This window comes from Anomaloglossus baeobatrachus, chromosome 5 (genome assembly GCF_048569485.1).
Source record: "Anomaloglossus baeobatrachus isolate aAnoBae1 chromosome 5, aAnoBae1.hap1, whole genome shotgun sequence".
NCBI lineage: Eukaryota > Metazoa > Chordata > Amphibia > Anura > Aromobatidae > Anomaloglossus > Anomaloglossus baeobatrachus.
In genome coordinates, this window is record NC_134357.1 from 414680093 (window position 1) to 414704162 (window position 24070).

At 44.6% G+C, this 24070-nt stretch overlaps 1 protein-coding gene across 1 annotated transcript in view; it reads right to left on the bottom strand.

The window, feature by feature from the left end:
* Positions 1-1151: 1151 nt before the first annotated feature.
* FMNL1 (formin like 1) overlaps positions 1152-24070 on the bottom strand; it is a 125719-nt gene continuing 102800 nt past the window's right edge. The window contains exons 13-26 of the mRNA XM_075350260.1: positions 22481-22582; positions 22156-22372; positions 21477-22079; positions 21256-21380; positions 20957-21159; positions 20641-20875; positions 20113-20181; positions 19952-20032; positions 14847-14976; positions 14514-14677; positions 11172-11273; positions 10340-10426; positions 6798-6918; positions 1152-4789 (exon numbers count right to left, since the gene is read on the bottom strand). Coding sequence (XP_075206375.1) covers positions 4689-4789; positions 6798-6918; positions 10340-10426; positions 11172-11273; positions 14514-14677; positions 14847-14976; positions 19952-20032; positions 20113-20181; positions 20641-20875; positions 20957-21159; positions 21256-21380; positions 21477-22079; positions 22156-22372; positions 22481-22582 — 2340 coding nt within the window. The 3' untranslated portion in view covers positions 1152-4688. The remainder of the gene's footprint in view (positions 4790-6797; positions 6919-10339; positions 10427-11171; positions 11274-14513; positions 14678-14846; positions 14977-19951; positions 20033-20112; positions 20182-20640; positions 20876-20956; positions 21160-21255; positions 21381-21476; positions 22080-22155; positions 22373-22480; positions 22583-24070) is intronic.

Genomic DNA, 24070 nt, shown 5'->3' on the forward strand with positions numbered 1-24070 from the left:
AGCTTCCTCGTTCCTGCGGTGTCACACGGAGCGATGTGTGCTGCCGCAGGAACGAAGAACAACTTCGTTACTGCTGCAGTAACGATATTTGAGAATGGACCCCCATATCACCGATGAGCGATTTTGCAAGTTTTTGCGACAATGCAAAATTGCTCATAGGTGTCACATGCAACAGCATCGCTACAGTGGCCGGATGTGAGTCACAAAATCCGTGACCCCAACGAGATCGCTGTAGCGATCTCAAAGCGTGTAAAGCCCACTTAAGCTGAGTGCCATGTGTCTGTCATGCCACTGTGATGCAATCCTGCAATCATAGCACAGCCGCGGAGGACAGGGCGCATACTGTGGAGAAAAGGGAGGGATTAATCTCCTAATCTCCTCCATTATCAGCTGATGCTATTCTCGCAATGCACTTGTGTTACATCGGTATAATGCAAGTGCAATGCGATGTTTCTTTCGCACCCAAAGACTTGTATCGGTGTGAGTGAAAACTAATTGGATTCCACCCGCAGCATGCTGCAATTGTTTTCTCGGTTCGATTAGGGCTGAGAAAAAAAATCGCTCATGGGAACTGCCCCACGGATTCTTTTATCGCATTCCACTCGCTTCATTTTTCTCGCCGTATGCCCTTACTCTTAGCAGCAGAGTTTCTCTGTTGTAGCACAATTTCTCGAACGTCATGTTTACAGATATTAACCCCTGGAGGCAATGCTGACTATTTTCATACATACACAATCTGATGGCTGATGGATTCATCTAAGATCTGAGAGCACAAACCATAGAAAATCAGATGCATACACAGGAAAGCTTGTGCCCCCATGAGTAAGCCCTCAGTGGAGGCAAGTACAATATCGCAAGTAGGGTGGGTGCGGGGGGAGCTTCTATCTTTGACATTGATTTGGCAGATTTCATCCATTTTTGTAAACCCTGCACCTGATGTTATAAATATCGAATATACGTGCAGTGCCGTGAGCGGCCCCTCTGATTTATGTTTCTCTGCCTTTGATAGACTAACAGCATAATTTCAGGCTCCTGTGATCTACCACCCACACCTTCCTGGACTCTATAAATGATACCTTCATATAAAAGTGGAAATCTTTACCTTGTTTTCCTCCTTCCTGCGATCAAGAGCAAGAAAATATTGCATCTAGTTTATTCAGAATTACTTTTTTTATTGTATTAACATACAGAGTGATACAAAAATGTGATATAAATCCCACACTGATATACAGGGAGAACGATAATTTGATGTTCTAAACCCAAGCATAATAGCAGTATTTAATGTAATCCATGGTATATTATGGAGCTGTACAATGTATATAAGGTATAATAAACAATGTAGAAATAATCCAGCTGTTGCAAAACTAAAACTCCCAGGAGCTGCAGCTTGGAGGTGCCTACTGTGGGCCTACACCTATAGATGGCAGAGGTCTACAGGCTGCATAAAACTGCGTCACTGACCACTTACTGTCCAAATCTGATGGTTTTTATATTATAAGTGTGTAATCAACAGAATGATGCTCATGGTGATTCACGATAGGTTTAAACTTACTATTAGCACAGGATGAATGTTCACCCCAAGTACAAGCACTCATGTATCATGGTGGGGCTAAACATTGGTTTTCTATCAATTTCCTCCCTTCTCTGGGTCTATGAAGTTAGAGTTGTCAACCACAGAAGAGGGGAAGGTGGAGGTTGAGGGAAAACCAGCAGGTGTGAAGGTGAATTTAAATGATTGGCCCAGCCAAGATGTATGAGTATCTGTACTTAGTGTGAACATTCATCCTGCGCTGATGTGAATATGCCACACCTATGAAATCATGGTGACATGCCGTTGAATGGGACAGAATCATATATTTTTTTCTCTCCTAGAGTTTAGTCTTTATTCACATCTTAGTATTTCATCAGTTGGTAAGGCAAAACCAGGATTGGATCTAAAACTAATAAGAGGTTGAGATGGATGTCTTTCATATATGCTTTCTAAAGGGGCTTTACACGGTAGCAATATCGCTAGCAATTTGTAGCGATAGCGAGCGTGTAAGTACCCGCCCCCCGTCGTGCATGCGATTGTTTGTGATCGCTGCCGTAGCAAACATTATCGCTACGGCAGCGTCACACATACTTACCTGGTCGTCGTCGTCGCTGTGACTGCCGAACAATCCCTCCTTCAAGGGGGAGGGACGTTCGGCATCACAGCGACGTCACCGCAACGTCACTAAGCGGCTGGCCAATCAAAGCGGAGGGGCGGAGATGAGCAGGACGTAACATCCCGCCCACCTCCTTCCTTCCGCATTGTGGCCGGCGGCAGGTAAGGAGACGGTCCTCGCTCCTGCGGTGTCACACATAGCGATGTGTGCTGCCGCATGAGCGATGAACCACCTGGATAAACAACCCTTACCGATTTTTGAGTTTGGGACGACCTCTCCATAGTGAACGATTTTCACCATTTTTGAGGTCGCTTAAGGTCGCTGGTCAGTGTCACACGCTGCGATATCATTAATGACGCCGGATGTGCGTCACTAACAACTTGACCCCGACGACAAAACATTATTGATATCGTAGCGTGTAAAGCCCCCTTTAATGTAGGATGTTCTCCTGATTTTTGCTTGCATGTACTGATAAATAATAATGACCAAATGCTGACATGTCAGTAAGACAAGTGGAGGCCATTATCCTATTAAGAGGGTTATCCAATGTTCTTTTTTCATGAGCGCACTGCTCCTTTGCCTGCTGGCTTCCTGCTTCCCATGGGGGCAGTGCGCTGCTGAAGATTGACAGTTCAGACCAACAGTGCAACCATGTCACTGGTCAAAACCATAAGGGGAGTGCTTTATAGTGTGGTGTCTAACGCAACCACCCCAGTGAGCACACTGTATTTATATTTTTCGACCCTTTTCCATTAGAGGTCTACCCCTCCAGCATCTCATTTCCTCACATGGAGTTTTTGGAGCACATACTTCCCAAAATTTACCTCAAAAAACACTTAAAAAATGGCTTGTAAAAACTTTTCATATTTATCCATTTTCTTCCTCATATAAGGAGTTACATTTTATTTTTTTATTTTGTCTCTCAAAAAGATTTTGGAAAAAAGAAAACATCACATCTTTGAAGTGGATCTTGGAAGAAAAAAAAAATCTCCTCCCTCAGAAAAAAGCGATTTGGACAAGGTATCCACTTGGAAAAAAAAAAAATCATGGTTTTTGAATACGTGAAATACTCTGTGTGCACATGGCCTAATACACGTAGCCAGTATCCTCCTTAGATTTTTAATAAAAGGTAAATTGCAAAGTTACATGTTCTTTGAGGCACTTTACAATTCTAAAAGAAAATGACCTTTATGTTTAAATCAGGTGCTTATGTCGCATGTTGTGTTGTTTTTGCTTTTTTAAAGAGGTTCTCCACTACTTTTACACTGATTGCCTATCGTTAGCATAGGTCATCAATGTCTGACCGGTCAGGGTCCAACACCCGTAACCTCGCCGATCAGCTGTTCTTGGCATGCTCAGTTCTGCACATCAAATCAATAGGAGGTGGATGTGCAGTATCCGGCCACTATCAGAAGACAGTGTAACTCTGGAATTGAGCATTTTCGGCTGCCCGCTCCAAGAATAGTTTATCGGCGGGGGTGTGGGGTGTCAGACACCAGACTATCAGAAATTAATGATCTATCCTAAGGATAGGCGATCAATGTTAAATTAGACAATCTCTAAAGGCCGATTTACACGCTACGACATCGCTAGCTATATATATAGTGACATAGCGGAAATCAGGGTGTCTTCCCCTATATCATGGTGCTCGCAGATAAACTGTATATATAAAGAATGAAATGTGCTCCCTCTCATGGTGTCTGCAGGCGGTGTGTGTTTTTGTCACTACAAAGGAGTTTCTTTGGTCATTGTACAAGGAATGAGCAACCTGTTAATCTCTGCAGCCTATAGTTACAAGCCTATATGTGGAACATCTCCCCTACAAAGTAGTAGGGTGCAGTGAATGCCACATGAGCCAATGTACTATATACAGAAGAGGGTACATACAATACTGAATTAAGTGTGAAATAAAAAGGTGCTTGTCCTATTTACACTAGGGTACAGGATGAAAAGGCCATGGGCAGAGGTGTAAACTTCAATATCACTGGAGGATTATCGTGTTATCGGGGTCATCATGACACATTGGATGGCTCAATCCAACTGGCCATCTTACAGGACTCCAGTGGCAACCTGTTCCTTGTGGATGGGAAAAGATATCCATAAAGGCTGGTCGCACTTTCTAGCTGAGGATAGTGGACTGCTTTTCCTGCCTGCTTCTTGAGGAGTCTGAAGATATTTTCTCCCATCCCTTTTATAAGAGATTGGAGAAATTGCACCATTAACATCAATGTGAGTTATAAGAGGAAGCACAGGTTAATAATTTTGTTTGATCCCATTGTTCCCCCGTCAGATCAGCCGCTCCTCTGCCTTCTGACAGCCATTCTTTTGCTATGCTTTGACAGAATAGATTTGGCTTATCTTCAGCATTGAGTCCCATGTCTTCCTCCAGATCAACGTTTGTGAAATATGAGTTTGGCTGTGTCAAAAGTTCGTTAAGTCTAATTGGGAAAGGCAGCACCAAGCGCATCTGGCAAAGTGGTGGGAAATGGAAAGGGAAACCTTGCTGTAGAGACTCCATATATCCCCCCTCTATCCTAGACCTCAGACTGGCACGTCTGTTGCGGTCACTGTTGCCCCACTGTTCGGCTTTTTCACACTTCTCCTTGCAACATCTGTTCTTCTGTATGGCTGCTTCTTCAGATCTGATGGGAAGAAAAAGAGTGAAGTACAGCTTAAAGTAAAAATCGCAACTGCTTAACCTGGTCATATGTGTATATTTTTAGCCATAGAGACCAAAGGTTTTAGAGGGGTTGTCCACTACTAGGTAAACCCCTTCCGATTCCATGTTTCCCTCAAGTAAAATAAAAAAGCCTATACCTGCCTCTCAAACTGGCCCCCTTCCAGCAGTGACCGGGCTCACATTCCCAGGGTTCATGTGACGTCTTGTTAGCCCCATGTCCAATCCGCTTCGACTTTTGTCTCCCCGCTTTTGGACACAACAGGAAGTGAGCGGCTGCCACAGTGCTGACTTCCTGTTGATTAACTCATTTGTTTGAAGGCAGGGAGACAGAAGCCAAACGTGGATTGGACGCTGGGCTCCTGTAACGACACGAGTCCCATGACCGCGAGCCCGGTCACTGCTGGATGGGGGCTGGTACAGGAAGTTTTATAATTTTACCAGGGGGAAATATATGGAATCAGAAGTTGTCCTAGTAGTGGACAACCCCTTTAAGTCACTTTTTTTTTGTTGGCTTATTGTATTCACTGATGATTTTTCTACAAAATTCATCAATATGAGACATGCGGTTCATGAATTTTGAGCAAAATAAAAAAATGCTCTTTATTTTCATCTTTAACCTGTTTTCCATTTTTTTTTTGTTTTGTTTTGGTCTTTTATTTTGCGTAACAAAAATCTCCTTCTGCTAAACTGTAGCAAAAATTGCACCAAAGTTTGAAATGTACATAATCATTCTGGGGGTGATTGGAGTACATTTGTACCAAATGTTGCAATTGATGAATCGGTTGAAAATATCTGGAAACCTCACCCAATATGAGGGAAATTTAATAATAATAAAAAAATAAAAAAAAAAAAAAGAGGCAAACATAGAATATATTTAAAAAAGGTGCAAATTAAAAGAAAAATAAGGCTAAATGGTGATAAACGAGCATATAAATCGGACGAGTGGAATTCAATCAAAAAAGGGATTGCATTAGGACCATAATTATTTAATGAGGCTGTGGACGTCTGTTTTTTTGGGGTTTTTTTTTTTGCTGCTGTATTGACTCAGATATTGGTACAGTGCAAGGAAAAAAAAATCGGATGCCATAAGGACCATCAGTATCGCATCTGATTTTTACAGATACATTACAATTCTGTAACATAATAAACTATAAATAGTCCTGTAAAAGACTAATAGCTGCTGAGTATAAAAAACCAGATTGCATACTGATAGCACTTGATTGACCAATGAGAAAACAAATTGTCCCACTTTTCTGGATGAGAATGTCACCTGCTTTTTTTTTCTTTCTTTTTTTTTCCCTCAATATACTCATGTGACCCAATCATTAAATTCATAATTTCTGGCATGATGACTTTTCAGCAGTCTCATTATCATCACTGATCACATTATAATGCCTTAACAATGATCTCTGCCCAGATAGTTGAAGTCTAGTATAGGCTTAGTGGGATAATTGAAAGCCAAAAATCTTTCTTTTGCTTTTAGAAATACATTGTTGGTGCAAGTGTAGAATCCATGGGCCCGAATCATCAAGACCAGTGCACCTCTTAAGGAATCCAAAGCGTCTGACAAAAGGCGTGTACATCTTTGTGCGCTTTGCCACAAATCCTACTCCAATCCTTAGTGGAGTAAGTTTTATGGCATAGTGAACACCAACATTCATCATGAATTTGAGGAGTGGCAGCTGCAGCGCCTCCATCCTTCCGACTTTGTTGAAGCTGGGGTGAAAATGGAGTGGGAAAGCCAAAAGTCACATTATTTTAGCGTAACCTAGAGTTGCGCCAAAAATTTGCAACTTTTTTTTACACTGATACTGGCGCAAAAGCTTTGGTGGATTTGGCCCCATATGTCTCCAATATTAATAGGAGTATTAAAAGCTATTGCTTTTTAGAGAAGATGAACCCTACAATAAATTGTGACATAGAGTGCCTTTGGCATGTGACTTAGAAAATGACCTCCCAATTATCTTCACCTGTTATGATGTCTTCTATAACCCAGTTTTCCTCATATACTCTTGGCTCTTTCAGCTGCAGCTTCTTGTTCAACTCCGCCATCAGATTGACCTGTGGTTTTAATGATTTCGTCGGTGGAGACTGAAATACACAAAAATACAAGTCAACATTTTTTGTCCTAAAAAGAAAAAAAAAAAAAAGTTATTCAAGAAAAGATTCTATGGAACAGAATATTTTTCTATTTTTCCCAACTACTAGCTGTTTTCATTACTATAAAGCTTTGGTCTCCAGCAGTTATGTAAGAGGGTGCTAGGCCCGTGTGCCCCACCCTGAAGGCACTGGTCAACATTAAAATATAATAATGTGAACTGTATTGATGTGCATAATGTGTTGCTGTCTAAAGTGTGTGGCCAGCCAGAGGCCACTTTGTGGTACTGATCCCTGGTGAAGAGGTTAGGTTCTGCCTAGTGACAGGGAGAATATGGGCAGAGAACAGTTAAGTTGTTAGGGTCTCCCAAAGTGGGAGGCACAAGCTGCAGGGTACAGCCTGACTCGATCCTGGTTTAGTCAGTTAGACTTAGGCTAGGGCCCCACTTTGCGTTCTCCTACTTGCATTTCTAAACGCACGTTTTGGGCTTAATTGATTTGACCAAAGTTGCCTTTTTCAGAAATTTAGCGCTGAAAACGCATGCGTATTTGCCGCGTTTTAGATGCGTTTTCAGCGCTTTTTACCTGCTTTTTCACCTGCGTTTTGACAGATGCGTTTTGAACATCAAGACACTACTAAATAAAGTTTAAACAGTCAAACAAAATGAAAAAAGGGAAAAAAAAGGAAAACATAGAATTTTAGAAATAATTAAGGAAATAGAAATATTTATTTAAATTATAGCGGTAATATATTATTTATTGGAAAAATAGCAATAAATTATTATTTTTCTTAAATTTAATTGTCGGACTATGTGTGTGTGTAAAGGAACTTATGAAATCATTATTTTATTGTCCAAAAAGCATGCGTTTTGGTAGTCCAAAACGCATGTTTTCTGCACATAAAAAGAAGGTAAAACGCAGGAATTTGAAGGAATCTTGGTTTTTGCAACTTCTCATTGACTTCAATGTTAGCAAAACGCACCCAAAATGGCAAAAACAATTGACATGTTGCTTCTTTGAACGCTTGATTTTTGCCACAAAATATGCAAATTCGCAGATGCGCTTACAAACGCAAAGTGGGATCGGAAAAATCACAAATGTTATTGAAATGGCTGGAAAATGAAAACGCAAGCATTTTGGCATAAAAAAGGTGCTTCTCAAAACGCACCCAAAAAGCACCTGAAAAGCAGGTAAAAACGCAAAGTGGGGCCCTAGCCTTAGACATTAGAAAGCTGTACTTGTGGGACGTTTAGAGAGTAGGAGATGTGTGCAAGCTAGACAGATACTTCAGGCTGAAGGAAGTGGGTGTTGGCGGCATTCTTGATTCGACCTGACCCTCAATGTCACCCGAGGAAATGGTTCACAAGGGAAGAACTCCAGACGTGAGTACCAGAGACGATTTCTGGGTTGCAACTGACTCCAGTGGTATTTGACCAAAGTTGGAAATTTGGTATAGACCTAGGCTAACATGTTCACACGGAATCATCGGTAGACTAGATTGGTCTGATGGCGGTCAAAACCGTTAATAGTTGCGGTACCTTGTGTGTGGGATGAGACCATGTCCATGTAGGACTCTAGCTTTATTGTGAGAAACCATGGTGCCAGACAGTGAGGAGTACTGTACCGAAAATGTTCAAGTGTTGTGCCCACAGTAGTGATGTGACAGAAATACTGTGCGTACCTCTTAGTAAAAGACTGTTGATAAAAAAAAACAGAATCTGTGTATGTGAATCCCCAGCGGAAAAATGATGGCCTAGCTGCAGGCATGGCTAGCACACACAAGAACCATCCAGCGGAGCACAATGCATCCCATCCCTTTCCCCTTGCTCTGTGGAAGTGGTCGGGGTGCAGATCATAGAAGGACAACTGCTGAGGAGCAGAAGCACCCCCTTGCCAGTGACTACAGCCCCATGGCACCCCCGCAGTTACATGACTATAACTCCAGCATGCTCTTGATAGCTCTAGGTTGCCACATCATGCTGAGACTTGTAGTTGTGCCACAACTCAAAGAGATAAGACTGATCAGTGGAATGAAGTTCAAATTGGTAATCCAGTTGCTCTAAATGTCTTCAAGGATATGACACACGTTAACCATGGTGGCTCAGTGGTTATCATTGTTGATTTGCGGAACTGTGGTCTCAGGCTCAAATCCCACCAAGAATAACATCTGCAAGGAGTTTTTTTGTTCTCCCTGTATTTGTATGGGTTTGCGCCTGGTACTCAAGTTTTCTCCTACATTTCAAAGACATACTGATAGGAAATTTAGATTGTGAGCTCCAATGAGGACATTGATTTGGAATATGATGGTGCTGGGTTGTCATGCCCAGGGATATGGGGTTACTCTGTTCCGTTGCGTCTTTGGAATGTCACTGGGGTGGCCGTTACCCGCTTACGTGCCCTTTTTGTAATGGGGGTGTATTTACAGGGGATCAGAGTAATGTTCATACGTGACACCACTTGCAGTGTTGCGGCTATAGATTTGGAGCCGCTGCTGCAGAATGTCACTACTGCGGCTGGTGTTAATTGCAGCCTGGATGGTAGGCCCTTCGCAAGCAGGGCCGGGCCCCAGAGGATGGGTGTTGTGACGGGCGTAGGAAGAAGGTAGTCCACACAGAGGTATAGTGCAACTGGTCTTTACTCACTGCTGGTAGGTGGTAACAGGTTACCCAAGGCCGGCTGGTTTCACCTTTAGCTCCCCTTCGTCCCAGTGCCAGTAGTAATCTGGTAGCTTCTTCCGCTGCACCTGTCTCTGGTAAATGAGTCCCCGTGGCGTAGAGAAACTGGGGGTCCCCGTCCAGTGGTTTGTCCACTTCTGTCCGCCTGACGGTAGTGTGAACCCTGTGGGGTTGGCGTCTCTGGTCCTGTCCCCGGTTCTCCCTTTGCTACTGAGTCTTCGGATTCTTAGGGTCAGCGAGGTCCTTGATGGTCCCCTTGCTGTACACATGTTAACAGGTCGGCCTGAAGCTCTTACCTGTCCTAGGGTCCTGTACCCCGTTGGTGCGTAGTTCCGGGAGTACTACACCGTACTCCACCAGAAACTACTCTCCTGGGTACCAGGTCACTGCCAACCCGAGTCAGGACGTCACTTTGCTTCCACCTTCACTCCTCTCCTGCTACTCTTGTCTGACTACTCTCCACAGTCTGCCCCCCCCACCTGGTTAACTAGTGGACTGGTCTGGCTCCACCTCTAGGCGGCCATCCATTGGTCCCACCCTAGCTAAGTACCCATTGTATGGGGGATTGTTGGGGAAAACTGGGATTACCTGGGTTTTTGGTGTTACCGGCACTGGTATCCTGGGGCCCTAGGGGGTAGGCCCTGCATCCTTGTGGGGATGCAGAACCTTGTAGCACCCTGAAGGGTTCAGGGACGCTACAATATAAGCAAGAAAAATTAACAACTTCTCTAATTACATACCGTGGTTGGTTTCTCTGGAGTCTGCGTCTTCTCTTCAGTGACTGCTGCTTCCTGCTTCTTCCACGTTTCCAGATCCTGCTCAGCTTGCTAATGGAGAAATAATAGGAAAATCAAATGTGTCCATACAGATAATGCATTGTGTGCTAAATGCACAGCTCCATAGTTTTAACCCAAAAAAAAAAATGTCCAATTCCCAACCGAATCAGAAATCTTTCATCTGTATTATTAATTAATATAAAAAAAAATTATATTACACACACACAAAAGTTATTTCACAAACTAAGTCCCATATACTGTATGTAAAATTGTGGCACTCTCATTCAGCGGCCATTTCTACTTGATTGAGGTAAACATTAACCCAACTTAAAACTATGTGCGCACTAGAAAGTGACTTTTTCTTAAGGAAAATCTGGACTCTCTTAAAGAATCCCGCACCCGCGGTAAAAAACTGCAGCGAAATCCGCATGTGGGTTTACCGCAGTTTGCCACGGATTTACCGCAGGTTGGTCCCTGCAGATTTTTACCATTATCTACGGCAAAAACCGCAGGTACCTGCTGAAAAGAAGTGACATGCTCATTAATTCCGCAGCGGAAAATCCGCGGATAAATCCGCGGGTATAAAAAAAACCACAGTGTTCGCACAACATTTTTTAAATCCCATAGGATTTTCTGGGGAATTAACTGCAGCAATGTTTGACACATTTTCTGCGGAAAATCCACGGTAAATACGCAGCGTGCGCACATAGCCTTACACTATCTCTTTTTGGCTCTAAAATCTTATAATATTGTGTCCTTAGGGGGTTTAGTTATCAGCATACCAATATATTCTTACCTTAAATGCTCTTCCAAAGCGAACAAAGATGGGGAAAAAAGCAGATGGAGCAGTGGTCTTGCTGTTCTCACCAAAATATCCAACAACCGTTTCATAAGCTTCCTGAAAGTGAAAAATAAAGAACATTCTATTAAAAATACATCATTCTGACATTGTTTCTTACACTGCCATAAAATCCTGCCCCAAACTGTGGCCATATTTATTAAAATCGGATGAACCTGCCCATTTGGTCTGTACAGGCTAATGGGTATGAGGTTTCCTGACTCTTCCTAAGGCCCCCTTCACACGTCCGTGCCTCTGGTATGTGCTAGGTCCATGCCCGCATGTACAGGAGACACGGGCACACGTAAACCCATTAAAATCAATGGGTTTATGTGCACGCACGTGTTCAGTCATTGGCCCGTGAGCTCCATACGGAGGCATGTCCGTTTTTCTCCGGCAGCACGGGTGTCATGCAGGCCCGCACACGTACCACACGGATGTAGAGTGGATGCGGGCCCACGTGACACGTGCCGGAGAAACACACGTGTCATTTTAAAAATAAAAAAAACACATACTCACCTCCACCAGCCCTGCAGTCTCTGCCGTGGCTGTCACCTGCATCCAATCCACAGTGAATTTGAACAATGCATCTTCTTCACTGGGGGCCGGAAGCATCGTCAGCGGGGCGTGGCCTGTGCCGGACACTGTCATTCAGCACCACAGATAGCTCCGGAAGAATCAGGTAAGGCGGGACTATCCGTTCTCCATGTGTTATTACGTATAACACACGGAGAACACGCATGTGCCACAAACACGGCACACTGGGAGCAAACCACCCCTTTAATACGTACGTGAAAAAATGGTTCGTTTTTTCACGTGCGTGTGAAGGGGGCCTTAGCGAAAGATGATCCAGAACAAAGAGGGGTCGGACATGTTGGATTTTAATATCCACATCCCAAATCCTTTTGCTTTCATGAGAGATTAGTTTTTGCCAGCGGTTGCACCCGCTTCCCATTAAGAACGCTTATAAATGTGGTGAGGGAAGTGTCCGAAATAGATGTCAAACAGCAATCCAAGGTGTATGGCCTCCTTTAAGAAGTTGGGCCACATGGTGGCTCAGTAATTATCACTGTTGCTTTGCAACCCTGGGGTCAAAACTCATGAAGGACGACATCTGAAAGGAGTCTATATTCTCCCTGTTTGTGTGGGTTTCCTCCAGGTACTCCTGCATCTTCCCACACTCCAAAGACATACTGATAGGGAATGTAGATTGTGAGCCCCAATGGGGACAGTGATGATAATGTATGTAAAGTGCTGCGGAATATGATGGTGCTATATAATGGCTCATCTTCTATTTTGTCAGTGAAACTATCACTGAATTATCAAAGCATCCTAGTTCAGTAGTCAGACTTAGATCATCTGTACCATACATAGCACCATATTAGGGGTCCCATTTTGAACTCTGCAAACTTTTGCCATCCAGGACAGAGAGATCTAATATTTATTTTCCAAATCTCACCCCCATCGATGACTCATGGGACAGTTTTTCACCACCCTCTTTGCTAACAATGCAGTTGCTTTGGAGAGGGGTAGTGCTGCTTTGGTTCCTACCACCCAGTGATGAGGCCCATGTGACCACGGACCCCAGACAGTAGCATTTTGGGTCTGCCTCTATAGTAAATAAACCGTAGAAAGAAATCATCAAGTGTGTATCCTGGTTCTACAACCCCTGGCAAAAATTATGGAATCACCTGGCTCTGAGGATGTTCATTCGGTTGTTTACTTTTGTTTAAAAAAATGCAGATCACAGACCTGGCACCAAACTAAAGTAATTTCAAATGACAACTTTCTGGCTTTAAGAAACACTAAAAAAAAATCATGAAAACATAATGTGCTAGCCAGTAACTGTTACTTTTCATGACTAAACAGGGGGAAAATTATGGAATCACTCAATTATGAGGAAAAAATTATGGAATCATGAAAACAAACAAAGAAAAGAACACTCCAATACATCACTAGTATTTTGTTGCACCATCTCTGGCTTTTATAACATCTTGCAGTCTCTGAGGCATGGACTTAATGAGTGACAAACCAAATTCTTTATAGATCTGGCTCCAACTTTCTCTGATTGCTGTTGCCATATCAGCTTTACAGGTTGGAGCCTTGTCATGGACCATTTTCTTCAACTTCCACCAAAGATTTTCAATTGGATTGAGATCCGGACAATTTGCAGGCCATGATATTGACCTTATGTGTCTTCTTTCAAGGAATGTTTTCACAGTTTTTGCTCTGTGGCAGGATGCATTATCATCTTGATAAATTATATCATCCCCAAACATTCTTTCAATTGATGGGATAAGAAAAGTGTCCAAAAATTCAATGTGCACTTGGGCATTTATTGAAGATGTAATGACAGCCATCTCCCCAGTGCCTTTACCTGACATGCAGCCCCATATCATCAATGACTGTGGAAATTTACATGTTCTCTTCAAGCAGTCATCTTTTTATTGTTTAGCTTTTCTGTTTGTAAATCCCATTTCCTTTAGGCGGTTTCTTACAGTTCAATCACAGACCTTGACTCCAGTTTCCTCCCATTCGTTCCTCATTTGTTGTGTGGTGAATTTCCTGTTTTGGAGACATATTGCTTTAAGTTTCTTCTCTTGACGCTTTGATGTCTTCCTTGGTCTACCAGTATGTTTGTCTTTAACAATCTTCCCATGTTGTTTGTATTTGGTCCAGATTTTAGACAGCTGACTGTGAACAACCAACATCTTTTGCAATATTGCGTGATGATTTACCGTCTTTTAAGAGTTTGATAATCCGCTTTTTTCTTTCAATTGACATCTCTCGTGTTGGAGCCATGATTCATGTCAGTCCACTTGGTGCAACAGCTCTCCAAGGTGTGAGCACTCCTTTTTAGATGCAGACTAACGAGCAGATCTTATTTGATACAGGTGTTAGTTTTGGGAATGAAAATTTACAGGGTGATTCCATCATTTTTTCCTCATAATTGAGTGATTCCATAATTTTTTCCCCGTTTGGCCTTGAAAAGTAACAGTTACTGGCTAGCACATTATGTTTTCAGGATTTTTTTTTTTAGTATTTCTTAAAGCCAGAAAGATGCCATTTGAAATGACTTCAGTTTTGTGCTATGTCTGTGATCTGCTTTTTTTTTTTTTAAACACAAGTAAACAACTGAATGAACATCCTCAGAGCCAGGTGAGTCCATAATTTTTGCCAGGGGTTGTATAGTTTGGTGGATGTATGGGATGATGTCCACCATCAAGAGTACACTTGTCCATCACATAGGAATGCTGTTTGTATCTTGTTATTTTATACATATGTAGCCTGTGTGGTCACCTGTGCAGTCTTGGAATCAGCTGCAAGCCTTGACATCACATCCATGCTTGATTTCAGAAACTCCTTGAGGGTGACACTGTCATCTTGCTTTGTAAATTCTTTCTGGGTCTGTTCCATCCCAGTCTGGAGTGAGCGGACGTCAGACAACACAGCATCCAGCGACACTAAGGAGAGAACGCCGAAAAACGTCAGCAGAACCTCCTCCTGGCTTAAATGGCCTTCAGAGATCAAGCAGGTAGTAAAAGATTTCACAGCACTATATACGGTATGTATAAGTGAGAGATCACTTGGTAAGGTCTTTTAAACATTATTTATCGGAAATCCCAAACATACCTGTGGCAGCCTTCTCCAAAAAGTGCAATTCTGACTGAAAATCGGACAGATGTGAATACTTCTCTTTGATTGTTCGCACCAGGTAATGCAGCAATGTCTGCTTTCTGTCTGTGGATTTGGTATCCAGAAGCTAGAAAGGGAAGAAGAGACATGATTATAGACATGACTACAATATAAAGATTTTTTGTTATTTTATAAAATATCTTTCTTGTAGACTTCATGGAGAGGGACACAGGAACCATGGGTTAATATGCTGCCAGATGAAGGTTGACACTAAGGCGGGCTTTACACGTTGCGACATCAGTAACGATATATCGTCGGGGTCACGTCATTAGTGACGCACATCCTGCGCCGTTACCGACATCGCAGCGTGTAAACCCTAGGAGCGACGATCACTGATCGCAAAAACGTCAAAAATCGTTGATCGGTGACACGTCGCTCCTTTTCATAATATCGCTTCTGCCTCCAGTACGATGTTGTTTGTCATTCCTGCAGCACCACACATCGCTGTGTGTGACACCGCAGGAGCGACAAACATCTCCTTACCTGCCTCCACCGACAATGCGGAAGGAAGGAAGTGGGCAGGATGTTATGTCCCGCTCATCTCCGCCCCTCCGCTTCTATTGGCCGGCCGCTTAGTGATGTCGCTGTGACACCGACCGCACCTCCTCCATGAAGGAGATATTGTTCGGCAGTCACAGTGACGTCGCCGACCAGGTATGTGCGTGTGAAGCAGCAATCACCACATATGCGATGTCGCAGCATGTAAAGCCCACCTTAGAATGCATCTTAGGAAAAAAAAAGCTGACTCCTTCCCACCAGGTTACACCTGTGCAGCCGAACCTAGTTGTTCAGTTAGTGCAAAAGCACAGGAGTAAATCCAAGGCCCTTCCACTCAAGGCTAGGAGAGAGATTTTACCAATAATCTTTAATTCTGAGTCACTTCACTGGGGGACACAAGAGCCATGGGGCATCCTAAAGCTGTTCCTGTTGTGGGAATACTAATATCAATACTCCAGAAGAAAGAATAGCAGTTCCTTAAGTTACCACCTGAGCCACTGCCACAAGTATTATCTTGCTGCCAAGACTTTCGTCCCTAGACGCAAAAGGTAAGAGCTCGACAGCGATATGGACAGTAGACTAAGTAGCAGGCCTATGGGATAGAAGAACAGACTCCTGGAGGCGCCAGACTCAGGAGGCTTCTACCCCACAGAGGGAAAGAGCCATGCAATAGCAGGGGCACCCTAGCTTAGCCCCACTTTCCACATTGATAGATCAAAGCCAGAGAACAATGGTAGCCGTAGAGGCGGTCTGACGTCTAAAAGAGCATACCAGGATGACCCATATGGCAACGGAACGGAACGTCCTAACGGAGGTGTGAGAGATGGGTAGAGCTACACAGGAAGCCCGCTCCCAGAACTACGGGTGGGAGCCTTGCCCGCTGACGCTGGCCCTTGGGATCTACCGGGCCCTGGCAGATGCCCTATCCCCCGCGATGGACTGTTGTCTGCTTTTGGGACTTTGGTTGGGACAGGACCTGTAATCCTTCCCTCAATTGGTTAATTAGCTAGGCCGTTGGTTCCAGTCCTGGCTTCAGGGTCCAAGTACCCCCTCTGTGCAGGGTTTCCGGGTTGGTTCTCTGGTGTCGGTACCGGCGGGCTCCAACTCTGTCCCGGTCCACCTCGGATCTCCGACAGCCATCTTCCAGTCTCCTGTTTGACACTGACCACAGTCTGCCACCTAGCCAGCACGCCGGGGCTCCAACCACGACGACTTTCCACTCTGGCTTGCACTTGAACTTCCACTCCTCTCAACTACACCTCCTCCAACTACTCCACTCCACTCCACTCCACTTGAACTACGACTTCAGACTGAACTTTTCCAACCCCGGGTTCTCCAGACCCCTAGGTGGGCGTTCTCCATCCGCCTGGTCCCACCCACTGGTGTGCCTGTCCTACATTAGGGGGGGTGACTAGGGTTTTGTAGGCTGTGTGTAACCCTTTGTGGGATGGTGTTATGCGGGGGCCTATTCTGTGGGACACCTGGCTGTGCCAGGGCGTCACACTGCCATGGCACAATAGAACAGCATAGTACCCATGGTGCTGTAAGCACAGCTTATGCATGATGTGCATCTGCCATTTATAGTGCCTTGTGAAAGTATTCGGCTCCCTTGAATTTTTCAACCTTATCCCACATTTCAGGCTTCAAACATAAAGATAAAACTTTTAATGTTATGGTGAAGAATCAACAAGTGGGACACAATTTTGAAGTTGAACGAAATGTATTGCTTATTTTAAACTTTTTTAAAAAATAAATAAGTGAAAATTGGGGCATGCAAAAATTATTCATCCCCTTTAAGTTAATACTTTGTAGCGCCACCTTTTGCTGCAATTACAGCTGCAAGTCGCTTGGGGTATGTCTCTCTCAGTTTGTAGATCGAGAGACTGAAATTCTTGCCCATTCTTCCTTTGCAAACAGCTGGAGCTGAGTGAGGTTGGATGGAGAGCGTTTGTGAACAGCAGTTTTCAGCTCTTTCCACAGATTCTCGATTGGATTCAGGTCTGGACTTTGACTTGGCCATTCTAACACCTGGATACGTTTATTTGGGAACCATTCCATTGTAGATTGTGCTTTATGTTTGGGATCATTGTCTTGTTGGAAGACAAATCTCCGTCCCAGTCTCAGGTCTTTTGCAGACTCAAACAGGTTTTCTTCAAGAATGGTCCTGTATTTGGCTCCATACATCTTCCCATCAATTTTAACCATCTTCCCTGTCCCTGCTGAAGAAAAGCAGGCCCAAACCATGATGCTGCCACCACTATGTTTGATAGTGGGGTTGGTGTGTTCAGGGTGATGAGCTGTGTTGCTTTTATGCCAAACATATCGTTTGTGCCCAAATAATTTGATTTTGGTTTCATCTGACCAGAGCACCTTATTCCACATGTTTGATGTGTCTCCCAAGTGGCTTGTGGCACACTTTGAACAACACTTTTTATGGATATCTTTGAGAAAGGGCTTTTTCCTTGACATTCTTCCATAAAGGCCAGATTTGTGCAGTGTACGACTGATTGTTGTCCTATGGACAGACTCTCCCACCTCAGCTGTAGATCTCTGCAGTTCATCCAGAGTGATCATGGGCCTCTTGGCTACATCTCTGATCAGTCTTCTCCTTGTTTGAGATGACAGTTTGTGTGGACAGCCGGGTCTTGGTAGATTTGCAGTGGTATCATACTCCTTCAATTTTAATATGATCGCTTGCACAGTGCTCCTTGGGATGTTTAAAGTTTTGGAAATCTTTTTGTAGCCAAATCTGGCTTTTAACTTCTCCACAACAGTATCACAGACCTGCCTGTTGTGTTCCTTGGTCTTCATGATGCTATTGTCGCGGGCGGAGGGGCGCTGCGCTCGCCAACGCTCGGGTCCGGCGCTGTTGCTGCTCGGTGGCTCGAGCGGTGGGCCGGATCCGGGGCCTCGAGCGGTGCTCCTCGCCCGTGAGTGAAAGGGGTGGCTTGGTTTGGGGATTTAGTCCGTGACGCCACCCACGGTTTGTGGTGAGGTTGGGGGCACCACCGCTGCTCTGGACGGGGATCCCGGGAGCGATGATAGGGAGCAGCAGAGATGTTTCTCTCCCCTCCGTGGGTAGGGGGTTTTGGTGGTCCCGGGGCCCGGTGATGGTGACTTTAAGGTGGATGGCGGGGTTTGGCGAGGTGCAGGGTCGCGGGGGCGGCAACGCAGTGCCAGGCGGCACGGTGGTACTCACTCAGCCAATGACGTGAACGGAGTCTCTGGTAAAACAAACGGCTGGATGGACGGGTCCCGCAGCCGGCTGCGATGGTCACTCCCGGTAGGTTGGCGGTTACTGTCTCTCCCTGCACCTGTGATGTGTTGTCGGCTCTGATGGCTTCCCACCATTAACCCGTTCCCCAGCAGTGTATTTGCCAGAGGAGCCCCTTTTTGCCCGCAGGCTCTGGCCCTGGGAACTCTAGCTGTGGCGGTAGCTGTATTTCCCTTCACGGTTGTGCGGTTGCCTTCAGTCGGGTCTTTACTGCTGAGGAACCCCGGAGGTTCCCGTCGCTGACGGATTTGACCAGTTTAACGGCAACTCCAAGCCTGGTCGGGGTCCGTAGGCCCTGCCGAATGGTGCTGGCTTCTCTTCGCTCCCCGGTTCGGTACCGGCGGGCCACCGCCCATCCCCGGTCCTCACGGTTGTGCGTCAATCGGCCTCGCCTGCAGATGGTCACCACCGTCTGCCAACCTTGCTCTTGGGTGCCCGGGCCACGTACCCGGACACAGTCAGTCTGCTCCTCACTTGCCACTTCACTCCTTCTATTCTACTTAACTCTCCCTAGCTGTTCTGACTTCCTTTCCCGCCTCCAGGACTGTGAACTCCTCAGTGGGTGGGGCCAACCGCCTGGCTCCACCCCACCTGGTGTGGACATCAGCCCCTGGAGGGAGGCAACAAGGATTTGTGTGTGTGTGACTGATGTGCCTAACCGGGGTGTGGGGTGTGTTGTTGCAGTACCTGTGACGTCCTGGCTTGTCCAGGGCGCCACACTATCTGCTCTTTAAACAGAACATTGAGACTATCAAAGAGCAGGTACATTTATACAGAGACTTGATTACACACAGGTGGATTATATTTATCATCATCAGTCATTTAGGACAACATTGGATCATTCAGAGATACTCAATGAATTTCTGGAGTGAGTTTGCTTCACTGAAAGTAAAGGGGACGAATAATATTGCATACCCCAATTTTCAGTTATTTGTTTTTTAAAAAAGTTTAAAATAAGCAATACATTTTGTTCAACTTCACAATTGTGTCCCACTTGTTGTTGATTCTTCACCATAACATTACAATTTTTATCTTTATGTTTGAAACCTGAAATTTGGGAAAAGGTTGAAAAAGTCAAGGGGGCCGAATACTTTCACAAGGCACTGTAAACATACCCTGTGGGATTATCTGTTCCAATACGTGTATTTTTAAAGAAAAAAACCCTTTCATATTCATATTTTGTAGAGACACAGAAAGTAGAGCAGAGCATTTATACTACAATATTGTGCCAAGATTACCCACTAGTGACCATTTGAGCACAAGAACTCACCACATCCAGAGACTGGAGCCGGAATCCATATGCTGCACCTCTCTTACTGCTGTTCATGAAATTGCCAAATGCCAAAACCAGCTGCCAAAACATGAAGCGATTGAGTTGTTAAAGAGAACTTAATGTTAGGAGGCACATAATGTATAATTATCAATTATTACCTCCAAGATCCCCTTTAGCTTTTCTGAAGATTTGACTGAAATTGATGCGGCTATCAGGGCATTAAGTTGCTGGAGAAAAGGAAAAAGTGGAACGTCACCAGTCTTATTTACATTTTCTCAATTTGCTTAAATTCATGGGGTTATTTCAGAGATTATATATTTTATTCATCTCTAGAAGCCTGACAGAGTCCAGATGATCTCTGGGGAATTGCAAAGACCCTAGTAGCGAGCACAAAGAGTTGGCATACAGGGGTCCAAGGACACCAGTCGCCTGATGGCTTCCAGCCCTCTCCCTGGCTCTACTTCCTCACTTTTTAGGCACGTCTTGTTGATATACATGTGTCATATGTGAATACCCCATTGATACTTGCCTCTTCACTCCCAATCTTTTATTTTACCCAGTCGTAAATTTCCAACACACCCTCCCTTGCCTTTCTCGAAGTATTCTAGGACATGGCTAATTGAGATAGGCTAACTGAGATAGGCTAACCACTAAATGGTCTTTTACAAAGCACTATATGCACTAACCGGTGTGAGACGTGCAGTGGTGTCTGGAAAGCTGGAGATAAAGATCATAGTATTGACTCTCTCAGAGAGCCTAGGTATGGAGCAAAGATGGACCATGAATTGGTCTTCTGCCTGTAATTGGTCAAGAGGCTTCCCATCCTTTAGGTAACGTGAAATCTGCTGTCTTTCCCAGTCTGTTGGAAGGAATCTGGAAAGGAGCTCCAGAAAGTCTACATTTAGGGCCTCCATATCATACCTGCAAGCAGAGGATTATCAGTAACAAGATAGGGAAATTTTAATCACAAATGTTTGTGCATCCTTATTTTTCTCTACTTACGACTGAATGGCAGCAGTGATGGCTTCAGGTGTCAGACCGCCTTTCTTGAGAGTAATTGCAAGGTTCTTGGCTCGATTTGGATCAATGAGAGAAATTTTACTTGGCTGGTTCTGTGAAGAACCCACTTTCTTTGAGAACTTGCTTTGGGCTTGTCCTTGGGCTTTTGTCTTAAATTGGTTCTCAAAGTCACTCATATCAAGTTCCTGATAATGAGAGAAAATATAACATCAAGTAAGTGAAGTAATTGCAATGATCCAACTTGTCTATATATCAAAGTGTAGTTTTAGGATCTTCAATACCTGAAGCACCTTGTCATCATTTAGCTGTGTGAATACTGTTCCACTGATCTGTGTGGGTTTTAGAGCCATCCAGTTGAGAACAGGCATTCTGCATTTTGGCTGGATTGTTTTCTTTATGCTAACACCTAAAGATAGGACATCAGAACATAAAAGAAATTGTACAAATCAAATCAAGTTGCACCAAATATGTCAAGTTGACCTTCAAAACATCTTAAACTTACCATTAGGCATAGATGGAGCAGGCATGCCAGGTGGCTGAGGTGGAACAAGAAGACCACCAGGGGGTGGTGGTGGAACAGAAGAACCTCCAGGTGGCGGTGGTGGAGGAGGTGGGCCACTTCCAGGTGGTGGTGGTGGTGGAGCAGGTGGACCACCAAGTGAGGGAGGTGGAGCACCGGGTGGTGGTGGTGGAGCAGGTGGGGCACCAGGAGGTGGAGGAGCAGAAGGTCCACCTGATGGTGTTAATGATGATGGTAGTGGGGGAGGAGGTGGTGGTGGTGGTGGGGAAAGACCATCCATATTATCAGAAGGTGGTGAGGGAATGACAGATTCACCATTGGGTACAACATGAGATTGCATTAATTCCGGTGGATGGCAGATAGCATCCTCATCTTCATTCTTGGATACATGAAGTGGAGGAGCAGGAGGTATTGTGGTAGACCATGATACTGTATGTGATTTAGGAGCAGAGATTTCATTGCTCTCTGGTCCTTGAATTAGAGGAACATGTGGAACAATCGGGATGTCTGACTCCAGTGCTGGCAGTAATGGTAATGTGGATGCATGGGTATCAGGTAATCCTTCTGGATTGTGAGAAGTGATATCTGAAAGAGAACACACAATCTAACTCTTTCATATTTTGTATTAATGTGGACAATCAATGTGTATTACGTGACTTACCTGGTTCCGATACAATAGTCAACCTGATGGCTGATGGTGAAGCTGGGCGGACAGCGGTGGTAATAGGAGACTCTGTGTTGCCACCGATGAAAGATGGTTCCTCTGTACAGGTGTCTCCTGCAGGTTCTACCCAGAGGCCTCCTTCTCCTTCATCATCTGATTTCAAACTTATAACATTCTGATGGATAGGGAGGGAGGATTGTGATTGACGGGACTCCTGGAAAATAATGGAATCATGATCAAACAGTAAGACTCGAGTTTCTGATAAAACAGGATGTCAGGTGATTATGTCATATGGTCATGCGCTAATATAATGTTACGTTACCTTTGCTGTATTTAGCTCTTTTCGAGTTTGGTCCAGTTGTTTCTCCAGCTCTGCCACCCTCCTCATATACTCATTCTCTGTTTGTTGTAACTTTATCGTCAGCTAAAGGGAGAGGGGCAGAGATTTACATTGAAAACCTCATGATATGGTTTGTGACCCCCTCCGGAAAAAAAACCCATAGGTAGATTATTGAAATACACAATAGAATATTACTATGTGCACAGTACATAGCTTATAAGTCTATATACTCTATATAACTGAGTGAAAAAGACTCTTAGAAGTGTAAACTTCCTTTTCTCAACAGTTTTGGCAGCCGTTTCCTCAAGGAAGAATTGCAATCAATATTCACTCTGTGTACAACCACTTCATCCTGAGCGCTGCATGAATACAGATTGCAAACCTCAGTGGAGAAGGCAGATTTCAGAACACTGAACCTTTTTCACTTCAGCAGACAATCACAAGTTAACCCCAGTTTTATAGGATATTCACATGTGTGATTGCATTTAGCTGAATACGTCTTGCAGAAAACCATGCCGCAGAAACAATAGTTAGCTTGATAGAATAAATTCACAGTTGCACAGATTTCTACAATAGCTCTGCCTCATGAAAATGTATCCCTATACTCCAAAGATGAATTGTAAAAGCTACAGTTCCCCAAAGAGTTGGTGAATTTTGGTGCACCAGTCCTTCTGGAGCACCCCACGGGACCCTAGGGAATACTCGTCACCGGGCCGGTGTAGGGTCAGGAGATTTCACGGGTGGTCCTGCCCGGTTTCGTGACTCTAAGGTGACCACAAAAAGGGATGGATGGATGGTATGATGGGGATGAAGGATGTTGGGAGTAGTGGTTGTCTCGTGACACCACTTACGGTATGTGGCCAGGGATTAGCCGCCGCTGCGGTTGCTGTCCTCTGGGGTGGGTGGTGTCGCAGCTAGAATAGTTCAGCTTCCCTCAGGTGAAGCTAGGCCCCAGGGAGGATGATGGAGGTAGTAGTCTATGATGGTGTGTGCTGGGGTGCAGAACTGAGGACGCTGACAGTAACTGGACACACCACACAGGCCGGTAGTTTCTTTTACCTTTTACTGGTTAGTCTTTATGGTCCCGCAGTTACAGTGGACCGGTCAGCCTGGTAGCAGTGGAGGATCTCTCCTTCCCAGGTGGGTTGGAGGCCCTTCCTTAGTGTAGCGCGCTCTATGCATGGGTCGCTGTGGCTTGAAGCAGCACAGCGTCCCTCTTCTTAAATGTCATATGTCTTGCCCCTTGTGGTGGGCAGTACGAGCCGGATGCATGGCCTGCTTGTATTTCTGCGGCCCCAGGCTCTATTGTGCTACTTCGCCTTGGGAGTCTTTGGTGAGCTAGGATATGTGGAATCTCCTGCTGTCCGGGTTTTACTGGTGGGCTATTAGCACCCTATAGTTGAGGACCCCGGTGTCCTGATTCTTGCGCTCGGTCTTGGAAAGCTTATGCTACAGCTCTCTAACAGTGACTGTTCACTTGCCTCATCTCTCGAGTTCTGATGTCCCTCTTTCTGTTTCCTTGTCTAACCTCTCCCCAGACCAGAATGCATAGGGAAGCTCATCCCAACCAGG